The sequence below is a fragment of the Hyla sarda genome, chromosome 3 (genome assembly GCF_029499605.1).
Source record: "Hyla sarda isolate aHylSar1 chromosome 3, aHylSar1.hap1, whole genome shotgun sequence".
NCBI classification, from domain to species: Eukaryota; Metazoa; Chordata; class Amphibia; order Anura; family Hylidae; genus Hyla; species Hyla sarda.
In genome coordinates, this window is record NC_079191.1 from 336,100,934 (window position 1) to 336,119,938 (window position 19,005).

The following is a 19,005-nucleotide window of genomic DNA, read 5'->3' on the forward strand; positions in this document are numbered from 1 at the left end:
GGGGGTAATGTGACAGTGCTGCGCTCCTGACAGCAGGTAACTAGAAAGAGAAGCGCAGCCCCACCAGTGTTGTCTTAGGGCTTCCTAAAAAAACAAAGCTGTGGCTGCGGAAGGGTGTGCTGTAGGCAGTTGGCGGGCCCCCAGTGGTCAGTGAGTGACAGACAGTCACTCACTAAACACACACAAAAAAAAGTCCGGGGCCAGCCAGGCCCTCCTGGGGCTCTGGGCCCCTTGCCCGAGTATGGGTTGTACCCCGCTGATGGCGGCCCTGATTGCCCACTATATGCTGGTAAAACAGCAGGCACGATGGCTGCCACCATAATAGTGCACAAAAAAAATTACAATCAGAAAATAGAAGCAAATTGGGGAAAATTAACGTTTCAGTATTTGGCTCTAATCAGTAAAAATATATAAGTGACACAATCCCTTTTAAGGGGTACTCCGCTGGAAAACTTTTTTTTTTTTTTAATCAACTTGTGTCAGATTTGTAAATTACTTCTATTAAAAAAATCTTAATCCTTCCAGTACTTATCAGCTGCTGTATGATCCACAGGAAATTCGTATATTTTTGAATTTCTTTCCTTTCTGACCACAGTGCTCTCTGCTTCCTGTAGATCATACAGCAGCTAGGTGTCAAGGGATTGGCATAGCCCTGGGTCTGCTTATGACTTCTTCCCCTACTAATTATTTATGCTACAAGAAGGGGCTACAGTTCTAGACTAGTGCTGCAGGCCATTAAAGGACTATTGTGGCCAAAATTAAGTTATCTCCTATCCACAGCGCTCTATTCATTTAAATGAAGCGCATGACGTCTAGATGTAGACGACACGGGCTCCTGACTGAGCGGGACGGGGTCCTGTTCAGGAGATTGGGGGGGGGGGGGGGCAGCAGTCAGACTCCCTGCGATCAGCTACTTATCCCCTAGCCTGTGGATAGGGGATAAGTTAATTTTGGCCACAGTACTCCTTTAATTCTGATCACTGATCATTAAGTAAGGTTTTTTTTTTTGTTTTTTTTTGTGAGATAAACCCTTTTTGATGTAATTTTCCTTATCCATTATAACAGAATTTAAAAAATAAAAAACATAGACCCTGAGGTATTAGTTTTGAACGATTAAAAGATACATCATCGCTCACGGTCACCCATTAACTCATCTTTCGTAGGTTCTGTAAACTGGTTTCTAAAATATTGTGTTTCTCACAGTCTATTAAAGAGACTGCTATTTAATATAATTGCTAAAATGCCCATGATGGCTTCAGTGAGTTCATGTATAATGGAAACATCTATTTTAAAGTCGTCTCTCATCCGCTCCCCCACCCTTGTTTACAAGCCTATAAAGAACATAATTAATAATTAATTCATTGAAATGTTAGACACCAATGATACAACTAGCCGGGCGGGTGTTCCCTGTCCCAGCATGTACTCTGTGTGATAGGCTCTCTCTCTGCTAACACACGTCTGTAAAAGTCACGGCTGCTGACTGATACCTATAATTTACACTATAAATAAATATATATATATATATATATATATATATATACACAGTCATGGCCGTAAATGTTGGTACCCCTGAAAATTTCTAGAAAAATTAAGTATTTCTCACAGAAAAGGATAAAAAGGATTGCAGTAACACATTTTGCTATATACATGTTTATTCCCTTTGTGTGTATTGGAACTAAATCCAAAAAGTGAGGAAAAAAAGCAAATTGGACATAATGTCACACCAAACTCCAAAAATGGTCTTGAAAAAATTATTGGCACCTTTTAAAAAAATAAGATTGTTTTGAAGCATGCAATGTTCATTAAACTCCCCTGGGGGCAAGTAACAGGTGTGGACAATAGAAAAATCACACCTGAAAGCAGATAAAAAGGAGAGAAGTTCACTTAGTCTTTGCATTGTGTGTCTGTGTGTGCCACACTAAGCTTGAACAACAGAAAGAGGAGAAGAGAACTGTCTGAGGACTTGAGAACCAAAATTGTGGAAAAATATCAACAATCTCAAGGTTACAAGTCCATCTCCAGAGATCTAGATTTGCCTTTGTCCACAGTGCGCAACATTATCAAGAATTTTGCAACCCACTGCACTGTAGCTAATCTCCCTGGGCATGGACAGAAGAGAAAAAATGATGAAAGGTGTCCATGCAGGATAGTCCGGTTGGTGGATAAGGAGCCCCAAACAAGTTCCAAAGATATTCAAGCTGTCCTGCAGGCTCAGGGAGCATCAGTGTCAGCGCAAACTATCCGTCGACATTTAAATGAAATGAAACACTATGGCAGGAGACCCAGGAGGACCCCACTGCTGACACAAAGACATGAAAAAGCAAGACTACATTTTGCCAAAATAAGCTTGAGTAAGCCAAAATCCTTCTGGGAAAATGTCTTGTGGACAGATGAGACCAAGATAGAGCTTTTTGCCGAAAATGGAATGATGCCTACAAAGAAAAGAACACAGTACCTACAGTTAAATATGGTGGAGGTTAATGATGTTTTGGGGTTGCTTTGCTGCCTCTGACACTGGGTGCCTTGAATGTGTGCAAGGCATCATGAAATCTGAGGATTACCAACGGATTTTGGGTCGCATTGTACAGCCCAGTGTCAGAAAGCTGGGTTTGTGTCCGAGATCTTGGGTCTTCCAGCAGGACAATGACCCCAAACATACGTCAAAAAGTACCCATAAATGGATGGCAACAGAGCGCTGGAGAGTTCTGAAGTGGCCACCAATGAGTCCAGATCTAAATTCCATTGAACACCTGTGAAGAGATTTTAAAATTGCTTTTGGGAAAAGGCGCTCTTCCAATAAGAGAGACCTGTAGCAGTTTTTCAAAAGAAGAGTGGTCCAACAGTCCGGCTGAGAGGTGTAAGAAGCTTATTGATGGTTATAGGAAGCGACTGATTTCAGTTTGTGCAACCAAATATTAAGTTAAGGGTGCCAATAATTTTGTCCAGCCCATTTTTGGAGTTAATATTAGAAGTGGAGCAGGAAAAAACCCTCAGATATGGCACTGCAGACTCTTGTAGACAGATGAGGCGGATGCCAAAGGTAATAGGAAAGTTATATTAAATTCTATAAAAATTTTAAAAATTTTAAAATTTTATTTAAAAAAAACCAATAAAACGGACAAGATTACGCGTTTCGGGAGGATCCCTCCCTTCCTCAGATCAGGATCCTCCCGGAACTCGTAATCTTGTCCGTTTTGTTGTTGTTGTTTTTTTAAATAAAATGTCCTGCTGAGAACTTTCCTATTACCTTTGGCATTTCGCCTCATCTGTCTACAAGAGTCTGCAGCGCCATACCTGAGGGTTTTTTTCCTGCTCCACTTCTAATATTAACTCCCAGGACGACTTGTTTCCTCCTGCAACCCATCGGCATAGCAGCGACTCGCATTACAGTACCCCGATTATATCCTGAGTGATATGCTTTTTTGCATAGATCTCAAGGTGAGCGGCCATCTATAAGCCCCGTGGGGTTGCCCCCCACCCACCACCCAATCTATTGAGGGTAAATACATAAGGTGCCGTCCGTCGGTCCTTTCTTTTCTTTTCTCTACAGATTCATTTTTGGAGTTTGGTGTGACATTATGACCTATTAGCTATTTTTCCTCCATTTTTATGACTAAAATCTTAAGACTTCCAGAAACTTTTTTTTGCTTGTGAAAACAGCCATGATTTCTATAAAGGGTTAAAAAAAATTCCAATGACAAAACACCTGTACGTGTGAAAACACCCTAAGGGTACATTCACACATACAGGATCTGCTACATATTTTTGCTACATATTTTGTGCAGCTGATTGTGAAGTTAATGGGTAGCAAAATTAGCTGCACAAAATATGCAGCAGATCCTGTACATGTAAATGTACCCTAAAATTGCAAAAACACCCTTTTCGGCATGAATAGTGCAATGTTAGAACATAGCCTCAGGAGAAGTTCATATCTAGTATATATCCTGATTCCATAGAGAGAGCAGCAGCAGTATTGCCGTATACAGATAATACTGGGAGGGGCCTGTTAGCTAGCTATGCCATCCTTTAGTTCACAGGAAGTCAGCTGACCCAGGACATGACTTCCTTTTGACACATTAAGCCTTGTAACTTTCTCTGGGTCAGACTATTAGAATAATGAAATGCATAGATGCAGCTGTGCTGGAATAATTGAAATGGCTCTGTATGACTAGTGATGAGTGTGTATGATATGGACAAAACATCAAAACCTAGCCTCTAGGGAGGAGCAAATCGAATCTGATGAATCCAAATTCGTTACGAATTTCAGGAAAAATTCAATTTGCAACGAATGCGAATATCGCCGCGTATCGCTTCATTAAACTCCATTTAGTGCGGTCCAGGGTCCGGGGCATCTAAAATGTCGGATCCACATGTAAGGACATGAGGCAAGGTATCCTGGGAAGGCGGGAACAAGGGTAGGCGGGATGACCCTGAATCACATGCAGCATGCAGCCTATCAGCAGCCAGTCACCCCTGTGATGTCACAGCCCTATATAATCGGCAGTCATATTGCAGCCAGTCACTTTAGCCTTTCACTGCAGAGAGATAGATAGGGATAGACAACACTGTGTGTTGCACAGAAAAGCTTTTTCCAGCAGTGATTCACCTCTTAGTCAAGTCAGCATTCTGTTGCACAGAGAGAGGAATAGAGAGCATTGTGTGTTGCACAGAAAAGCATTCTTACTGCAGCAATTCACCTCTCAGTCACTGTCTACAGTGTTCTATTCAAGTCAGCGTTCTGTTGCACAGAGAGAGGAATAGAGAGCATTGTGTGTTGCACAGAAAAACATTCTTACTGCAGCAATTCACCTCTCAGTCACTGTCTACAGTGTTCTATTCAACAGAGAGGGACAGAGAGCAGTGTGTTGCACAGTCACGATTCAGCTCAAGCACAAATCCTGCCTAGAAGCACTGATATTGAGAGAATAATTTTGGGTGTAGTACACAGTTACTGCAGCACTGCTGTGTACTGCTGGTGTTGTGCGCAAATACTTTTTTTTAAGCGTTTTGTAGCGCATTGTCCTCCCGTCATAAGTGCATAGCACATTCGTACATCTAAGTGGTGTACTATTTTGTTTCTTTTAAAGTCTCAAGGGCCTAGATACTGTGAAAGGCCAGGCAAAAGTACTCACCGGCTGGTGTTGTACACAAATACTTTTTTAAGCGTACTGTAGCGCATTGTCCTCCCCTAATAAGTGCATACCCCATATACATACATCTAAGTGGTGTACTTTTTTTTCCTGTTAAAGTCTTTAGGGTCTAGATACTGTAAAAGGCAAAAGTACTCACCAGCTGGTGTTGTACACAAATACTTTTTTAAGTGTAGTGGAGCGTATTGTACTCCCCTCATAAATGCACTAAGTATGTCAGGCTGAGAAGTGCCAGATTGTGCACAGAGGAGTGGCAGAGGCCTAATTCATCAGGCAGAGGTCACAACAGATTAGGGGCAAGTGGCAGCAGGAGTTGCAGCTAGAGGCCTGAGCTCCCGGTATCAGCTAGCGGTCGTGTCTCAACCAGCAACCCATCTGCCGTCATCGATTGGTTAATACTGTCATCCACTTCATCACAAGTGACATCTGACACCCCAAGTCAACAGTTGGCATGGCATGACACAACACTAAGTTGGCATGGTCCTCGAGCAGTCCCTGTCCTCCCATTGCCTTGGTCCTATGCTGTTCCCTCCCCCACAAAAGTATCTTATGCTGTGGGCTCAGCTCCCCTGTTTAGTGAGGACGATTTAGAGGACAGTCAGCAGCTACTACCCATCCAAGAATTGGAGGAGACATCCACCACTTCCTACGCTAGGCGGGCAAGTAGTGATGAGGAGAGTGGCATGGGAGGTGGTGTTGCGAGCATTCAGGCTCCTGAAGCAGACACGGTTGAGAAATCTGAGGAGGTCATCAGTGATGTGCAGACACAACTTGATGATGATGATGAAGCAGATCCAAACGTACCCAGGGTAGACCGCCTGCTTCACGGCAGCCTACCTTCCCGGGAGGTAGTGACACGGGGTCCTGGAGTCGACGTCAGTAGCAGTCAATCAGTGCAGACTGTTGGTGGGAAATCAGCTAAATAAAAATTGTGGTGTGGCAGTTTTTCATCTTGCATCTGGAGGAGGTTAACATGGCCATATGCAAGATGTGTCAGCAGAAGGTGAACTGTGGCCAGGGTCCCAACCCTGCGTCAACATATGCAGCGTCATCATGAAGCAGCCTGGGAGAACCGTGGCTCCGATGTTGTGGTTCAGCCTGCTGCATTACCCAGTGGCACGCCACTCCCTGTTTCAGCCAGCCAAGGCTCCACCACCTCAGCTGAAGGGAGCTGTGTGTCCCACCCATCTTCTGTCGCTCCAGATGCTCCTGCTCCTCCTACTTTGAGTAAGTCATTCCGCCAGCAATCCATCAGCGAAGCCATGTCCAAGAGACAACAATATGCTCCCACTCATCCAATGGCGCAGAAGCTGAATGTGCTCCTGTCCAAGTTGCTGGTGCTGCAGTCCCTCCCTTTTCAGTGGTGGACTCTGCACCTTTCAGAGAACTGATCACTTGTGCCAAGCCGAGTGGAGAGTGCCAAGCCGTCATTTCTTTACGAAGAAGGCAGTACCAGCCCTGCACAATTTTGTGGAAGAGAAGGTGGGCCAGTCCTTGAGCCTGTCGGTGTGTACCAGAGTGCACAGTAGCGCCGACGTGTGGAGCTGTAACTATGGTCAGGGACAATACATGTCCTTTACAACCCACTGGGGGAATGTGGTTCCTGCACAGCCACATCAAAAGCAACTTGGACAGGTCAAGCCCCTTCTGCCTCCACGCTCTCTGGCAGTTGGTCCTGTGACAGTGTGCGACTCTGTCTCCTCATCCTCCTCCGTGTCCCCAGCCTCCACTGCACGGACAAGTTTGGTGCTACTCCAGCATACCATGTGTGCAGGGAACAGTGGTGTCACGCTTTTCTTCACACAGGGGAGGAACTGCAAAATGTCATTCATCAAGAAATGGAATCATGGCTTACTCAACGAAAACTGGAAATGGGAACCATGGTGACCGACAATGGAAAGAACATCTCGTCTGCACTGCGACAAGGAAGCCTGAGAAATGCGCCCTGCATGCCACACAAGTTCAATCTGGTTGTCAAGCGGTTCCTGAAGTGTTCTTGAAGATTTTTGCCAATTTCTGCAAGAAATCCAAAAAATTGGAAGGAAACTTTGCATGCACTTCAGCTACTCGTACACCGCAAAGCACACCCTCCTTGAGCTGCAGCATCAGAACGGCATCCCCCAACATAGTCTGATTTGCAAGGTTTCCATACGTTGGAATTCCACCCTCCATATGTTGGACCGACTATACGAACAGAGAAAAACCATCACTGATTTCTTGATGATCCAAGGGGGACTGCCCTGTGTAACTTCAATGTCAACCTGTGGCAGCTCATATGTGACACCTGCCATTTGCTCAGGCCGTTTGAGGAAGCCACATTATTTGTCAGTCACCAGGATTACGGGATGAACAACGTCATTCCACTGCTTCATCTACTACAACACGTTTTGGAAACAATGGCTGGTCAGGGTACTGGAGACGTGGCTCCTACATCTCACAGCCACATGAGCCCTGTGGGGGCTGAACTGGAGCAGGAGAGGGAGGAGGGGCATAGTGGAGCACAGTTTAGGTTTCGCGAGATGGGTGGTTTTTCTTTTTATCTGACAGGAGAGGAGGAGCAGGAGAAGCTAGAGGAGCTAGAGGGTTATGAGGAAGGCGAGACAGAGGACCCAGACACACCGTGGCAGTATGCAGTGGAGATGGAGGCAGGAAGTCCCTCCGAGTCACTTGCACAAATGGCACAATGCATGCTCGCTTGCGTAGTGACCGCCAAATTGTCACCATTTGGCAGCGGGATGACTTCTGGCTCTCCACCTTATTGGACCCTAGCTACCGACACAAAATGGGAGCCTTTTTTACACCCACTGAGAGGGAGGACAAACTGTCCTACTACAGAGACATCCTACGTAGTCAGTTGGCCAATGCCTATCTGCGCCATCGTCCATCATCTCGCAGGTCTGACTCGGGGGGCCCTCTGCGCTCACCTTCCACTGCCATGGCTGCTGGGGAGGGGTGGAGTGGCAGGAGCAGTGCCAGCTCCATCAACAGCAGCCTGAGTCGCTGATGAGTAACTTTCTTCACCCGCATAGTGAAGCAACTCATCAGCAGCTGGTAGACCTGGAGCAAGACCTGAACCAGCAGCTGATGGCATACCTTGACATGACCATGACAACACACCTTGAAGATCCGCTGGACTTCTGGGCAGCAAAACTTGATTTGTGGCCGCAACTAACAGAGTTTGCCCTGGAAAAGCTGTCCTTCCCAGCCAGCAGTGTGCCATCAGAGCGGGTGTTTAGTGTGGCGGGGACCATAGTAACTCCAAGGAGAACTCGTCTGTCCTCAAAAAATATGGAGAGACTGACCTTTGTGAAGATGAATCAGGGATGAATCAGCCAGGATTTCCACCCACCAATGCCTGATGCATCAGAGTAGATTGACCATGGTGCCACACCAACACTTCACAAATATAGATAATACAAAACATGTTTAAGGTGCTGCTCCCCAGTTACAGACATTCCTCGCCATAAAGTATTGAGGATATGCATTAGCTAAAACTTAACTTTTCTTAGGATTAAATATACGTACTTAAACTTTTTTTTAAATCAAACAAAAGGAAAGGTTTGCTAAAAACACCATGTGCCACCTACACTACCAAGTATTGATGTGATGCAAAGACATCTAAAAGGTGGAAGGGAACAACTTATGGTCTATTGTAACCAGTGGGGGTAAAAACTTCCCCTGTAAGGCCCTACTTTCCCATTATTAATTCCCTTCTTGGCAAGTGTTACTCACCCTAAAAAGGGCAGCCCCACACAGCAACCTCTCCCTATTTCCCCCTACAAACACTCCCTTTTCCCAGGGTTTTTAGGTGGAAATAGAGAGAGTTTCCTGGGTGGGGCCAGGAAACACTTGCCAAGAAGAGTAACACTTGCCAAGAAGGGATTTAATAATGCGAGAGTAGGGCCCTACAGGTTTACCCCCACCAGTTACAATGGACCATATGTTGTTCCCTTTATCTTTTAGAGGTCTTTGCATCACATCAATACTTGGTGGTGTAGGTGGCACAGGGTGTTTTTTGCACACCTTTCCTTTGGTTTGATTTAAAAAAAAATTTGGGGGCCATATATTTCATCCTAAGCATTTTATTAAAAGTTAAAATTTACGTAATGCATATCCTCAATACTTACGTGTAACCACTAACACTTTTACAAAAGACACTGTTTTCTTCTGCCTACCTGCTTCAGCTATTATTCTGATCCTGCCACCCACCTGATGTTACACATCTGATGCCAAGTTTTCCTTTTTTTTTTTTTTTTTTCATTTATTAAAGTTTTGTTTTGCATAAAATAAACACACAACAATTGCCTCTGTAGGTCCACAGGTCAACTCCATCACTATGACAGGGATAAAATAACAGGAATGACAATCATGCACATAAGTAAAGAGCATACCCAGTAAGAGAAGCCTCATACATTCACACTACCACACATCCAATGACTCTGACCCCCACCAACCCGACCCCCTCCTGCAAGACCAATATCCTATCATAGAAAACTTAATGGGCCACTCCAGACGGAGGGTCATACGACACATCCAGTAAAAGCCAAGGAGTCCATACCTTGTCAAATTTCTTCGGGCACCTACGACTCTTATACAAGGCTTGATACAACGGGACATATTTATTTACCAAATTCAGCCAGTGAGACAAAGGTGGAGGGGAAGCATCCTTCCACGTCATTACAACCACTTTACGGGCACACAATAGCAAGGAACAGATCAATAAACATCCATGTGAACCAGAGACCACCTCATTGAGATCTCCCAACAAGCACACCACCAGGGTAAGCAGGAAGGGGAAATCCAAATGATTTGCCAAAAACACCATCACCTCCCTCCAAAAAGAGGCTATAACAGGACACTCCCAAACCGCATGCAGGAAGGTACCAACCTCCACAGAACAGCAAAAACATAAGTCTGACAGGGAAACCCCTATACGCTTCAGCTTAGCAGGGGTATAATATAACCTCAAAACATACCAAGCCTGAATCAACATATCTCTACTACTAACCACTGTGGTGTAATATGAGCCCTCAACGTCCTTCCATTGGCACACAGACAGATCAGGAATATCAGCCACCCATTTATGATAAGTGTTTGAGAACGGGCTAGACCCCAGTGTCTGGAGGAGAGCATAGGATGGAGTAAGGGGTTTAGAGAGATCCGTTGTGCCCTGGAGAATCGCCACGTCAGAAAACACAGGAGTAGACATCAGGGAACCAAATTGCGCTTGAACCACATGCCTAAGCTGAAGATACCTATAAAAGACACTTCCATGGATACCATAACGTTCTTTCATTTCCACAAAGGATAAAAAGTCTTGATCCTCTCGGAATAAATCAATCACAAATTTGACTCCATGAGAACCCCAGTAGCCGGCCTTCTGTAACCCATGTAGGTGAGGTAAATGTACATTCCCCCACAAGGGTGACCTAGGAGACACCAAAGGCTGTGGAAATGTGCTCGACACCATGGACCACACTTTAGCTATAGTTTGCAGGGGAAGAGGATAAGAGGAGCGAGAATGGTACCTGTATATTGAGTTAGTGAGAGCTTCATAGGAGCCCATAAGCGCTCCAGCCAAGGCAGTCGTTGAGTTCGACAGATCCAGGTCAATCCACCACGCTGCATAGACCAACTGAGAGGCAAGAAAATAGCTATATATACAAACAGAGCAGTTAAACCACCTTGCCGTTTAGGAGCCTGAATGAGAGCCCGACTGGGTCTAGGAGACTTTCCCTGCCAATAGAAGTATCCCAGAGCACCACACAGTTTATTAAAATATTTCTTAGGGGGAACCACAGGAGCCAAATGAAAGAGATAAAGGAATTTAGGTAGGTAAATCATTTTAAAAATATTAATCCTTCCAGCTAGGGAGAGAGGGAGGGAGGACCAGGCATGTAACCGATCCACTGTGAAAATCAAGAGCGGGTCTAAATTCAGGAATATATAATCCACCAGAGATGCAGTAACCTCCACCCCCAAGATACCTAAAATGGGAGACCACTTTTACCCCCGCTGGAAGAGAAGAGGGAAGTGGAATGTCAGGTGAGAAGGCCATGAGAGAGGATTTAACCCAATTTACCCGCAAGCCTGACATAGAGCTAAACCAAATCAAGTAGGTCAATCAGAGAAACAAGGGAACCCCCTGCATCTGCTAAATATACTAGTGTGTCATCTGCATGAAGAATAACCTTCTCAACAATGGACCCCCTGGGAATGCAACAGATAGTGGGGTCTCTATGTATGGCCACTGCCAAAGGCTCAATTGCCAGCACAAAAAGGAAGAGAGATAGTGGGCACCCTTGCCTTGTCTCCCAGTCCAGGAGAAAGGGGGCAGAAACATCTAGATTAGTGCGAATACGAGCCCTGGGACAATTATGCAAGCGGACCCAGGAACAAAACCTAGGGCCAAACCCAATCACGCCCAAAACCTCCCAGAGATATGGCCACAGTACAGAATCAAAAGCTTTATAGATATCTAGACTAACCACCACCCCTGTAGGAAAGCCTTCCCCCACTGCTACGATATTAAAGGGGTACTCCGCCCCTAGACACCTTATCCCCTATCCAAAGGATAGGGGATAAGATGTCAGATCGCCGCGGTGCCGCTGCTGGGGAGCCCCGGGATCTCCGCTGCGGCATTGCGCTATCATTACAGCACAGAGCGAGTTCGCTCTGTGCGTAATGACGGGCGATACAGGGGACGGAGTCACGTGATGTCATGGCTCCGCCCCCTCGTGACATCACGCCCCGTCCCCTTAATGCAAGTCTATGGGAGGGGGCGTGACGACCACAGCGCCCCCTCCCATAGACTTGTATTGAAAGGGGCGGACCGTGACATCACGAGAGGCGAGCCGTGACGTAACGATGCTCCGTCCCCTGTATTGGGCGTCATTACGTGCAGAGCGAACTCGCTCTGTGCTGTAATGATAGCACAGTGCCGCAGCGGGGATCCCGGGGATCCCCAGCAGCGGCACCGTGGCGATCTGACATCTTATCCCCTATCCTTTGGATAGGGGATAAGATGTCTAGGGGTGGAGTACCCCTTTAAGCTGTAGGCGTTTCACGTTAACATCAGTAGCCCTACCCGGCATGAACCCGGTTTGGTCAGGATGAACGATAGATCTAATAACCCCACATAGGCGAGTAGCCAGTATTTTAGCAAATATTTAAATATCAACATTCAATAGGGGGAAGATCCCTAATAGCCTGTGCCACCTCCTCCATCTTAAAAAGTGGTATCTAAGGAATCCGCTTGAGCTAGACTGAGCTTCAGAAGGGATAGGTCCTGTAGAAAAAAGAGAATTTCCCCCTGACAGGGTCTAGAAGGAACAGAATATATAGGGAGGAGTAGAAATCCCTAAAGACAGAGTTGATTAACTGAGGGTCAGATAATATGGAACCATCCCCCCCCCCCCCTTAATACCTGGAGTAGAAGCGGCAGGGCGACTAGCCTTTGCCAAGTACGCTAGAAGCTTCCCATTCTTATCCCCAAAAGCAAAAAGCACCGCTTTCCTACCTGCCAACCTCAAATGAACCCTATCCTTCTGGACAACCAACAGAGACATCTGTGCTTTAACCCACGCCCTTTCACTATCAGGTGTAGTATCTCTAATATAAGTCTCCTCTAAAGCACTTACTTCTTGCAACAACTTATTCTCCGTGGCTAACTTGAGCTTCCACTGACCCGTTACCCCGCTATAAAAGTACCCCTAATCATAGCCTTGTAAGCATCACACTGAATTAGGGGGTCAGGATACGAAGCATTATGCTCCCAGTACTCAGTATGGGCAACCCCTAAAGCCTCCACCACTGCCTCAGCCAGAGGATCCAGAGCAGCTGCATCATAAACAGGTATTTCAGAGAATAAACTCTGTGGATAAGTCAGAGAACCGTCCAGCAAGGACAAAGGCGGAACAGGAGAGGCACCCTAGGTCCATCTGGAGGTTTGGAAAACTGGCTCAGTGCTTTTGCTGCGTGCACAGATACTTTAGTAGCAAGCGGGGTCTGAGCTCCAGGAACCCAGTGAGAAGGGCCACAGGAATGAGAGGAACAAGAGGACCCATCATCAGAGGAGGAATCCTCATCTGAGGTCAGCCTGGAGGCATCAGCATTCAGTTGAGATTTCTTATGTCCACGTTTACCACAGGAGCCACCCATGGCTAGCAGGGCACACTGAGCAGGTAGAAAGACACTAGTAGTAAAGTCTCAAAAGCACTGAACTCCCTTGATGAGTTGAACCATTGTCTGCAGCTATTAGGGAAAGCACCACCAGTCCAAGCAATCACTCAGGTCCCTCCTAGAGTACTCACATTCAGCAAGACCGGTAGCAGACCGGAGGGGGGCACCCCCAGCATGCACAGGACAGTCCAAGTAAAGTAACTCCCGTTGCAGGCCAGACAGCAGCAAGCAGCCGGAAAGCAGGGGCAGAGAGAGGGCTAGCAAGGTCGGCTCACAGCAAGCAGGATTCGTCCCAGAAGGAGGCTTCACAGGAGGGGACAACACTCTGCACCTTCACTGCCTCCTCCGCCAACCGCCGCGGGAGTAACCACGGTAACCAGTTAGGCCCTGCCCATGAAGGCAGAAGATGGCGCTCAGCTCCAAGGATGGCCGGAGACCCGAAGTCCAACACTGCCAGGAGGGACCGCCCCACCACTCCCACCGCCACAGCCCGGGAACCGGAGGAGCGCAGCACCGGACCACTCAACACCTAAGCCTCTCCTCGCCACGTCGCCCGGGACCAGGATCCAAAGGCCGCGGAAGCCGACTGCTCCCGCGACTGCAGCAGCCGACGGGACTGGAACTACAGGCACCCTGTAGACACCCCCGGTGTTCAGCAGTCCACCGAAGTCAGACCAGCCTGGCAGACCGCTCTCTCCAGCATTCAGGCCACGCCCCAAGTTCTCCTTTTTTCACCCTCTGTCAGCAACAGGTACTGGTATTGCCACTCACCGCACCACTCTATCACTTTCAGGACTCCTGATTCTGCTGCCACCTCCAGGCTGTCTCATTCAGCCACTATATGTTCTCCTCATTCTGCCGCCACCTCCATGCTATGTCATTCAGCCACTATATGGTCTCCTCATGCTGCCGCCACATCCACGCTGTGTCATTCAGCCACTGTGTTCTCCTCATGCTGACGCCACCTCTACACTGTGTCATTCAGCCACTTTATGTTCTCCTCCTGCTGCCGCCACCTCCACGCTGTGTCATCCAGCCACTATATGGTTTCCTCATGCTGCCCCCAACTCCACACTTTGCCATTCAGCCACTATATGTTCTCCTCATGCTGCCGCCAACTCCAGGCTGTGTCATTCAGCCACTATATGTTCTCCTCATGCTGCCGCCACCTCTGCGCTGTGTCATGCAGCCACTTTATGTTCTCCACATGTTGCTGCCACCTCCACACTGTGTCATTCAGCCACTATATGGTCTCCTCATGCTGCCACCAGCTCCACACTGTGCCATTGTGCCACTTTTTGGTCTCCTCATGCTGCCGCCACCTCCACGCTGTGTCATTCAGCCACTATATGTTCTCCTCATGTTGCCACCAACTCCATGCTGTGTCATTCAGCCACTAAATGGTCTCTTCATACTGATGCCACCTCCAGGCTGTCATTGTGCCGCCATGTGACATGTGACTCTTTGTTAGATTTAGTCTTTTGTAACCACACTATTTATTCAAAGTAAACACCAGGGCCCGGGACATTAAACTTGGGAGTGTAATATTAAATTTAAATTTAAAAATCTTAAATTAAAATGAGAGGCATGGGCTGGAACAGGTGGTAGCTTGCCTCGCGGGCGGCCACTAGCTTGATGCTCACAAATGAAATTAAATAAATTACATAAAAAAATCTATTTATTCTCTTCAATTTTAACACCTTATGGTCTCCCTGCTGCCACATCCAGACACCCTGCGGCAATTATTCTAATAGTGATGCCTGTAATCTGCATGTCATACTGAATAACAGTATTATTTCTCTAACACTGCACACTCCCTATGCATGTTAGGACAAGGCAAAGTGTTCTAAACCCCTATTGAGGCTCTCTGTAGGCCAGAAATAGCAGTTTTAATAGCAATTTGTCTCAAATAAATTTGGAACAAAACAAGTTTTGTGGGAAAATTTGTCGAATTGGTCAAATCTAATTTTTCTAAAATTCGCTCATCTCTACTAGCCTCATAAGAGGAACTATGGTGCATATTACATAGCATGTAAACATGGCCTAAGGTGGTTTTTACCATTGGTGTTACAATATGGTGGTATTATTATTTAATTTACTGCATTTATTATTTTGAGTAAGGCTGATCTGTTTATAGTTACAGATTCCAAATTTTGGTACATCACATGTACTGTATTTCCCAAATGAGCACTTGACTCGTGTTGAACACAGTCCACACGACTGACCCTCTGTACTGAGCTGTGCACTAGGCAACAATGCAAAAATGTCACTATTTGCATTTACCCATTGTGCCTCTGATATTTATTTCCATGGCATCCCAATTGATAACCAATGATAAATAGTCTTATTGTTAATATTTACCTTTGATCACACTTATCATTAATTATTATGAGCTGTGCCTGGTATTGGCTTATTCCCCTCTCTCTACTAAAAACAGATGCACGCTTGGCCAAACCAGGGGTACGTATCCCCTATCGGAAGGATAGGGGGATAAGTTTTAGACCGCGGGGATCTGACCGCTGGTGCCCCACGTGATCTCCTGTTTAGAGCCACGGCTCTCCTTCACAGCGGCACGTCACGACCCCTCCCCGAAGTGGGTGACCGCCACACCCTCTCCATATGGCTCTTTGGGAGAGCCATTCGTCAATCTTCGGCTCTCCTATGTGACACGCCGCTGTGAAGGAGAGCCGGGCTCTAAAAAGGAGATCGCGGGGGGCCTCAGCGCTCGGACCCCCCACGGTCTAAAGTCTATCACCCTAAATTATTCAGTGTAAAAAGGAGTTGTTGTCAAAGTTTGACACCTGAAAGGACAAAGTTTGCCAAGAGCATGTAGCAACTTAATGAAAATTGTCTAAAAGTACACCTTGTGAGTCTGAAACCCCACCAACAGCGAATCCGACATTATTGATATATTCCACCAAGTGTTTACAAAAATTAAACATGTTTTTGAATTATATTGACAGCTGCCAAAACTATATGGAAAACTGCCTGGAAAAAAAAAAAACAAATCCTTAGCTTGCTGTGTTCTTTTTTTTTTTTTTTAAAAAAGGGCAGGTGACTCTAAAATTTCCAATTCCGGAGCAAAAGTGGTCACAGTAATTTAACCCTCCTCAAGGAAAAAAATGCTTCATAATAATGTTTGACATAGTGGAGTAAAATAGCATCAAAACAAAAAATGCATGTTAAAAACGCAACAAAAGCGCAGTGTGGATACAACCTAATAAAGCTCAGATAGAATCTTGTTGATTTGTAGCAATAAAAAGCATAATCTCAGACAACTTCTCAAGAGAAACTATAAGGCAAACTGAATCAATGGAAAATAAATCCTTGTTCCAATTTATTTTAGGCATCTGATGAACCATGTGGAGATGCTGGTCCAGAGACGCCTAGTACCGTAACTGAGGTAGAGATGGATCTTGACAGCTATCAGGTTGCTCTGGAAGATGTCCTCACTTGGCTTCTCATGGCAGAAGACACATTTCAGGAGCAAGATGATATATCTGATGACGTTGAAGAAGTCAAACAACAGTTTGCCACTCATGAGGTGAGCTTCATTGAATGTATGGAGGGTAAAACCTGGGGGAAAGTTTTCTTAATGTGTACCTGTTTTATATAATGTAGATAATATCCTTATATGTATATTTGTAATATATACAGGTTAAAAAATGTGTATATTTTTGGGTGAAAAAATGCTGTCCCTGCAGCTATTGACTGTGTGTCTCTGTGAGGAGACCAAATACTGGAAGTGTGGGCAGGACATGTAGGACTCTGTGCAGGCTCTTTGCTTGTCAATCATCCTGCTGTTAGAGCCGTGTGCATGTTACATAGCCTTAGTGCAGTGCCCTGCTTGTCCTCAGTGTACAGAGCCCTGCTTGTCCCCAGTGTACAGAGCCCTGCTTGTCCTCATCGCACAGAACCCTGCTTGTCCTCAGTGTACAGAGCCCTGCTTGTCCTCAGTGTACAGAGCCCTGCTTGTCCTCAGTGTACAGAGCCCTGCTTGTCCTCAGTGTACAGAGCCCTGCTTGTCCTCAGTGCACAGAGCCCTGCTTGTCCTCAGTGTACAGAGCCCTGCTTGTCCTCAGTGCACAGAGCCCTGCTTGTCCTCAGTGCACAGAGCCCTGCTTGTCCTCAGTGTACAGAGCCTGCTTGTCCTCAGTGTACAGAGCCCTGCTTGTCCTCAGTGCACAGAGCCCTGCTTGCCCTCAGTGTACAGAGCCCTGCTCGTCCTCAGTGTACAGAGCCCTGCTCGTCCTCAGTGTACAGAGCCCTGCTTGTCCTCAGTGTACAGAGCCCTGCGTGTCCTCAGTGTACAGAGCCCTGCGTGTCCTCAGTGTACAGAGCCCTGCGTGTCCTCAGTGTACAGAGCCCTGTTTGTTCTCAGTGTACAGAGCCCTGCTTGTCCTCAGTGCGCGGCGCCCCGCTTGTCCTATGTGCACAGAGCCCTGCTTGTCCTATGTGCACAGAGCCCTGCTTGTCCTATGTGCACAGAGCCCTGCTTGTCCTCGGTGTACAGAGCCCTGCTTGTCCTCGGTGTACAGAGCCCTGCTTGTCCTCACTGAACAGAGCCCTGCTTGTCCTCATTGCACAGAGCCCTGCTTTTCCTCATTGCACAGAGCCTTGCTTGTCCTCATTGCACAGAGCCCTGCTTGTCCTCACTGCACAGAGCCCTGCTTGTCCACCCACACTTCCTGTATTTGGTCTCCTCACAGAGACACACAGGCAATAGTTACTGGGACAAAAAAATATACATATATTTTAACCAATGTTTATCATAAATATACATACAGTATAATGTTATTTTCTACACTGTATGAACTTTTAAAATATTAAATATTTTTGATATTGACAGGTACACTTTAAGTCAAAATGTTCAAGTTTTTGAGTAAAGTGATCCCCTATTATAGTATAGATACTGAGAATTTCTGATTCTCAGTATCTTGGCCAGACACTGAATATCAGAATGAAAAGATTCTTTAATCCACTTAAACCCATTTTGCGCTACTTATAGGTTTCTGATATTGGATATATGATTTAACTTCAAATATAATCAAATGTATCTTTGATATATTAAATGGTCACTGTCCTTTTCAACAAACATTGCAGAAATCAAGTACATAGCCATCACACCTCCTCCCATGGACGTGAATGGACGGGGCATGGCGGCTGACATCACCAGTCATAGGGCACGGAGTGGAGTTCGCTCCGTGCACCAAATGACAGGGGTGCCGCAGCCGAGATCAAGGGGGTCCCACTGTTGGATAGGGGGATAAGATGTTTTCAGTGGGGTACCCCTTTAATGTAAAGCTTTGCCTTTGATAACAAATCTAAAAAGCAACTTTTAGACAATTTCCAGATAGTAATAGACTGTTTTTTAATCTGCAGAGTATACAAAACAAACTGTCATAAATAAAAGATTTCACTAAAACAACAAAAACTTTAAGAAAACACTTATATAACTTTACGCATGTTTAAAGAGTACCTGTCACCAAACTAAACTTTTAATATATTGTTCCTTATGTAATTATAAGACACTTTGCTATTTACTTGCTGTTAAAATTCTCAACCTTTATATATTTTTAATGTGATTAAAAAAACGTCCACTAGGTGGCTCTGTTCTGTTCCCTGCCGCAAGTCAAACAGGTAGTTTGGTCTCCTCCCGCCCTGGCAGGAGACC

At 45.9% G+C, this 19,005-nt stretch overlaps 1 protein-coding gene across 7 annotated transcripts in view; it reads left to right on the top strand.

Annotated features, from left to right (window-relative positions):
- The window catches only part of UTRN (utrophin), a 702,825-nt gene that overhangs the window by 138,436 nt on the left and 545,384 nt on the right, over nt 1-19,005 (top strand). For 5 of the 7 annotated variants that reach the window (XM_056567370.1, XM_056567374.1, XM_056567372.1 and 2 more), the window contains one exon: nt 16,678-16,875. In XM_056567370.1, the coding sequence (XP_056423345.1) occupies nt 16,678-16,875 (198 nt within the window). Of the gene's footprint in view, nt 1-18; nt 37-16,675; nt 16,876-19,005 lie in introns of those variants that run through there. The other 2 variants (XM_056567376.1, XM_056567371.1) reach the window with 2 other exon arrangements.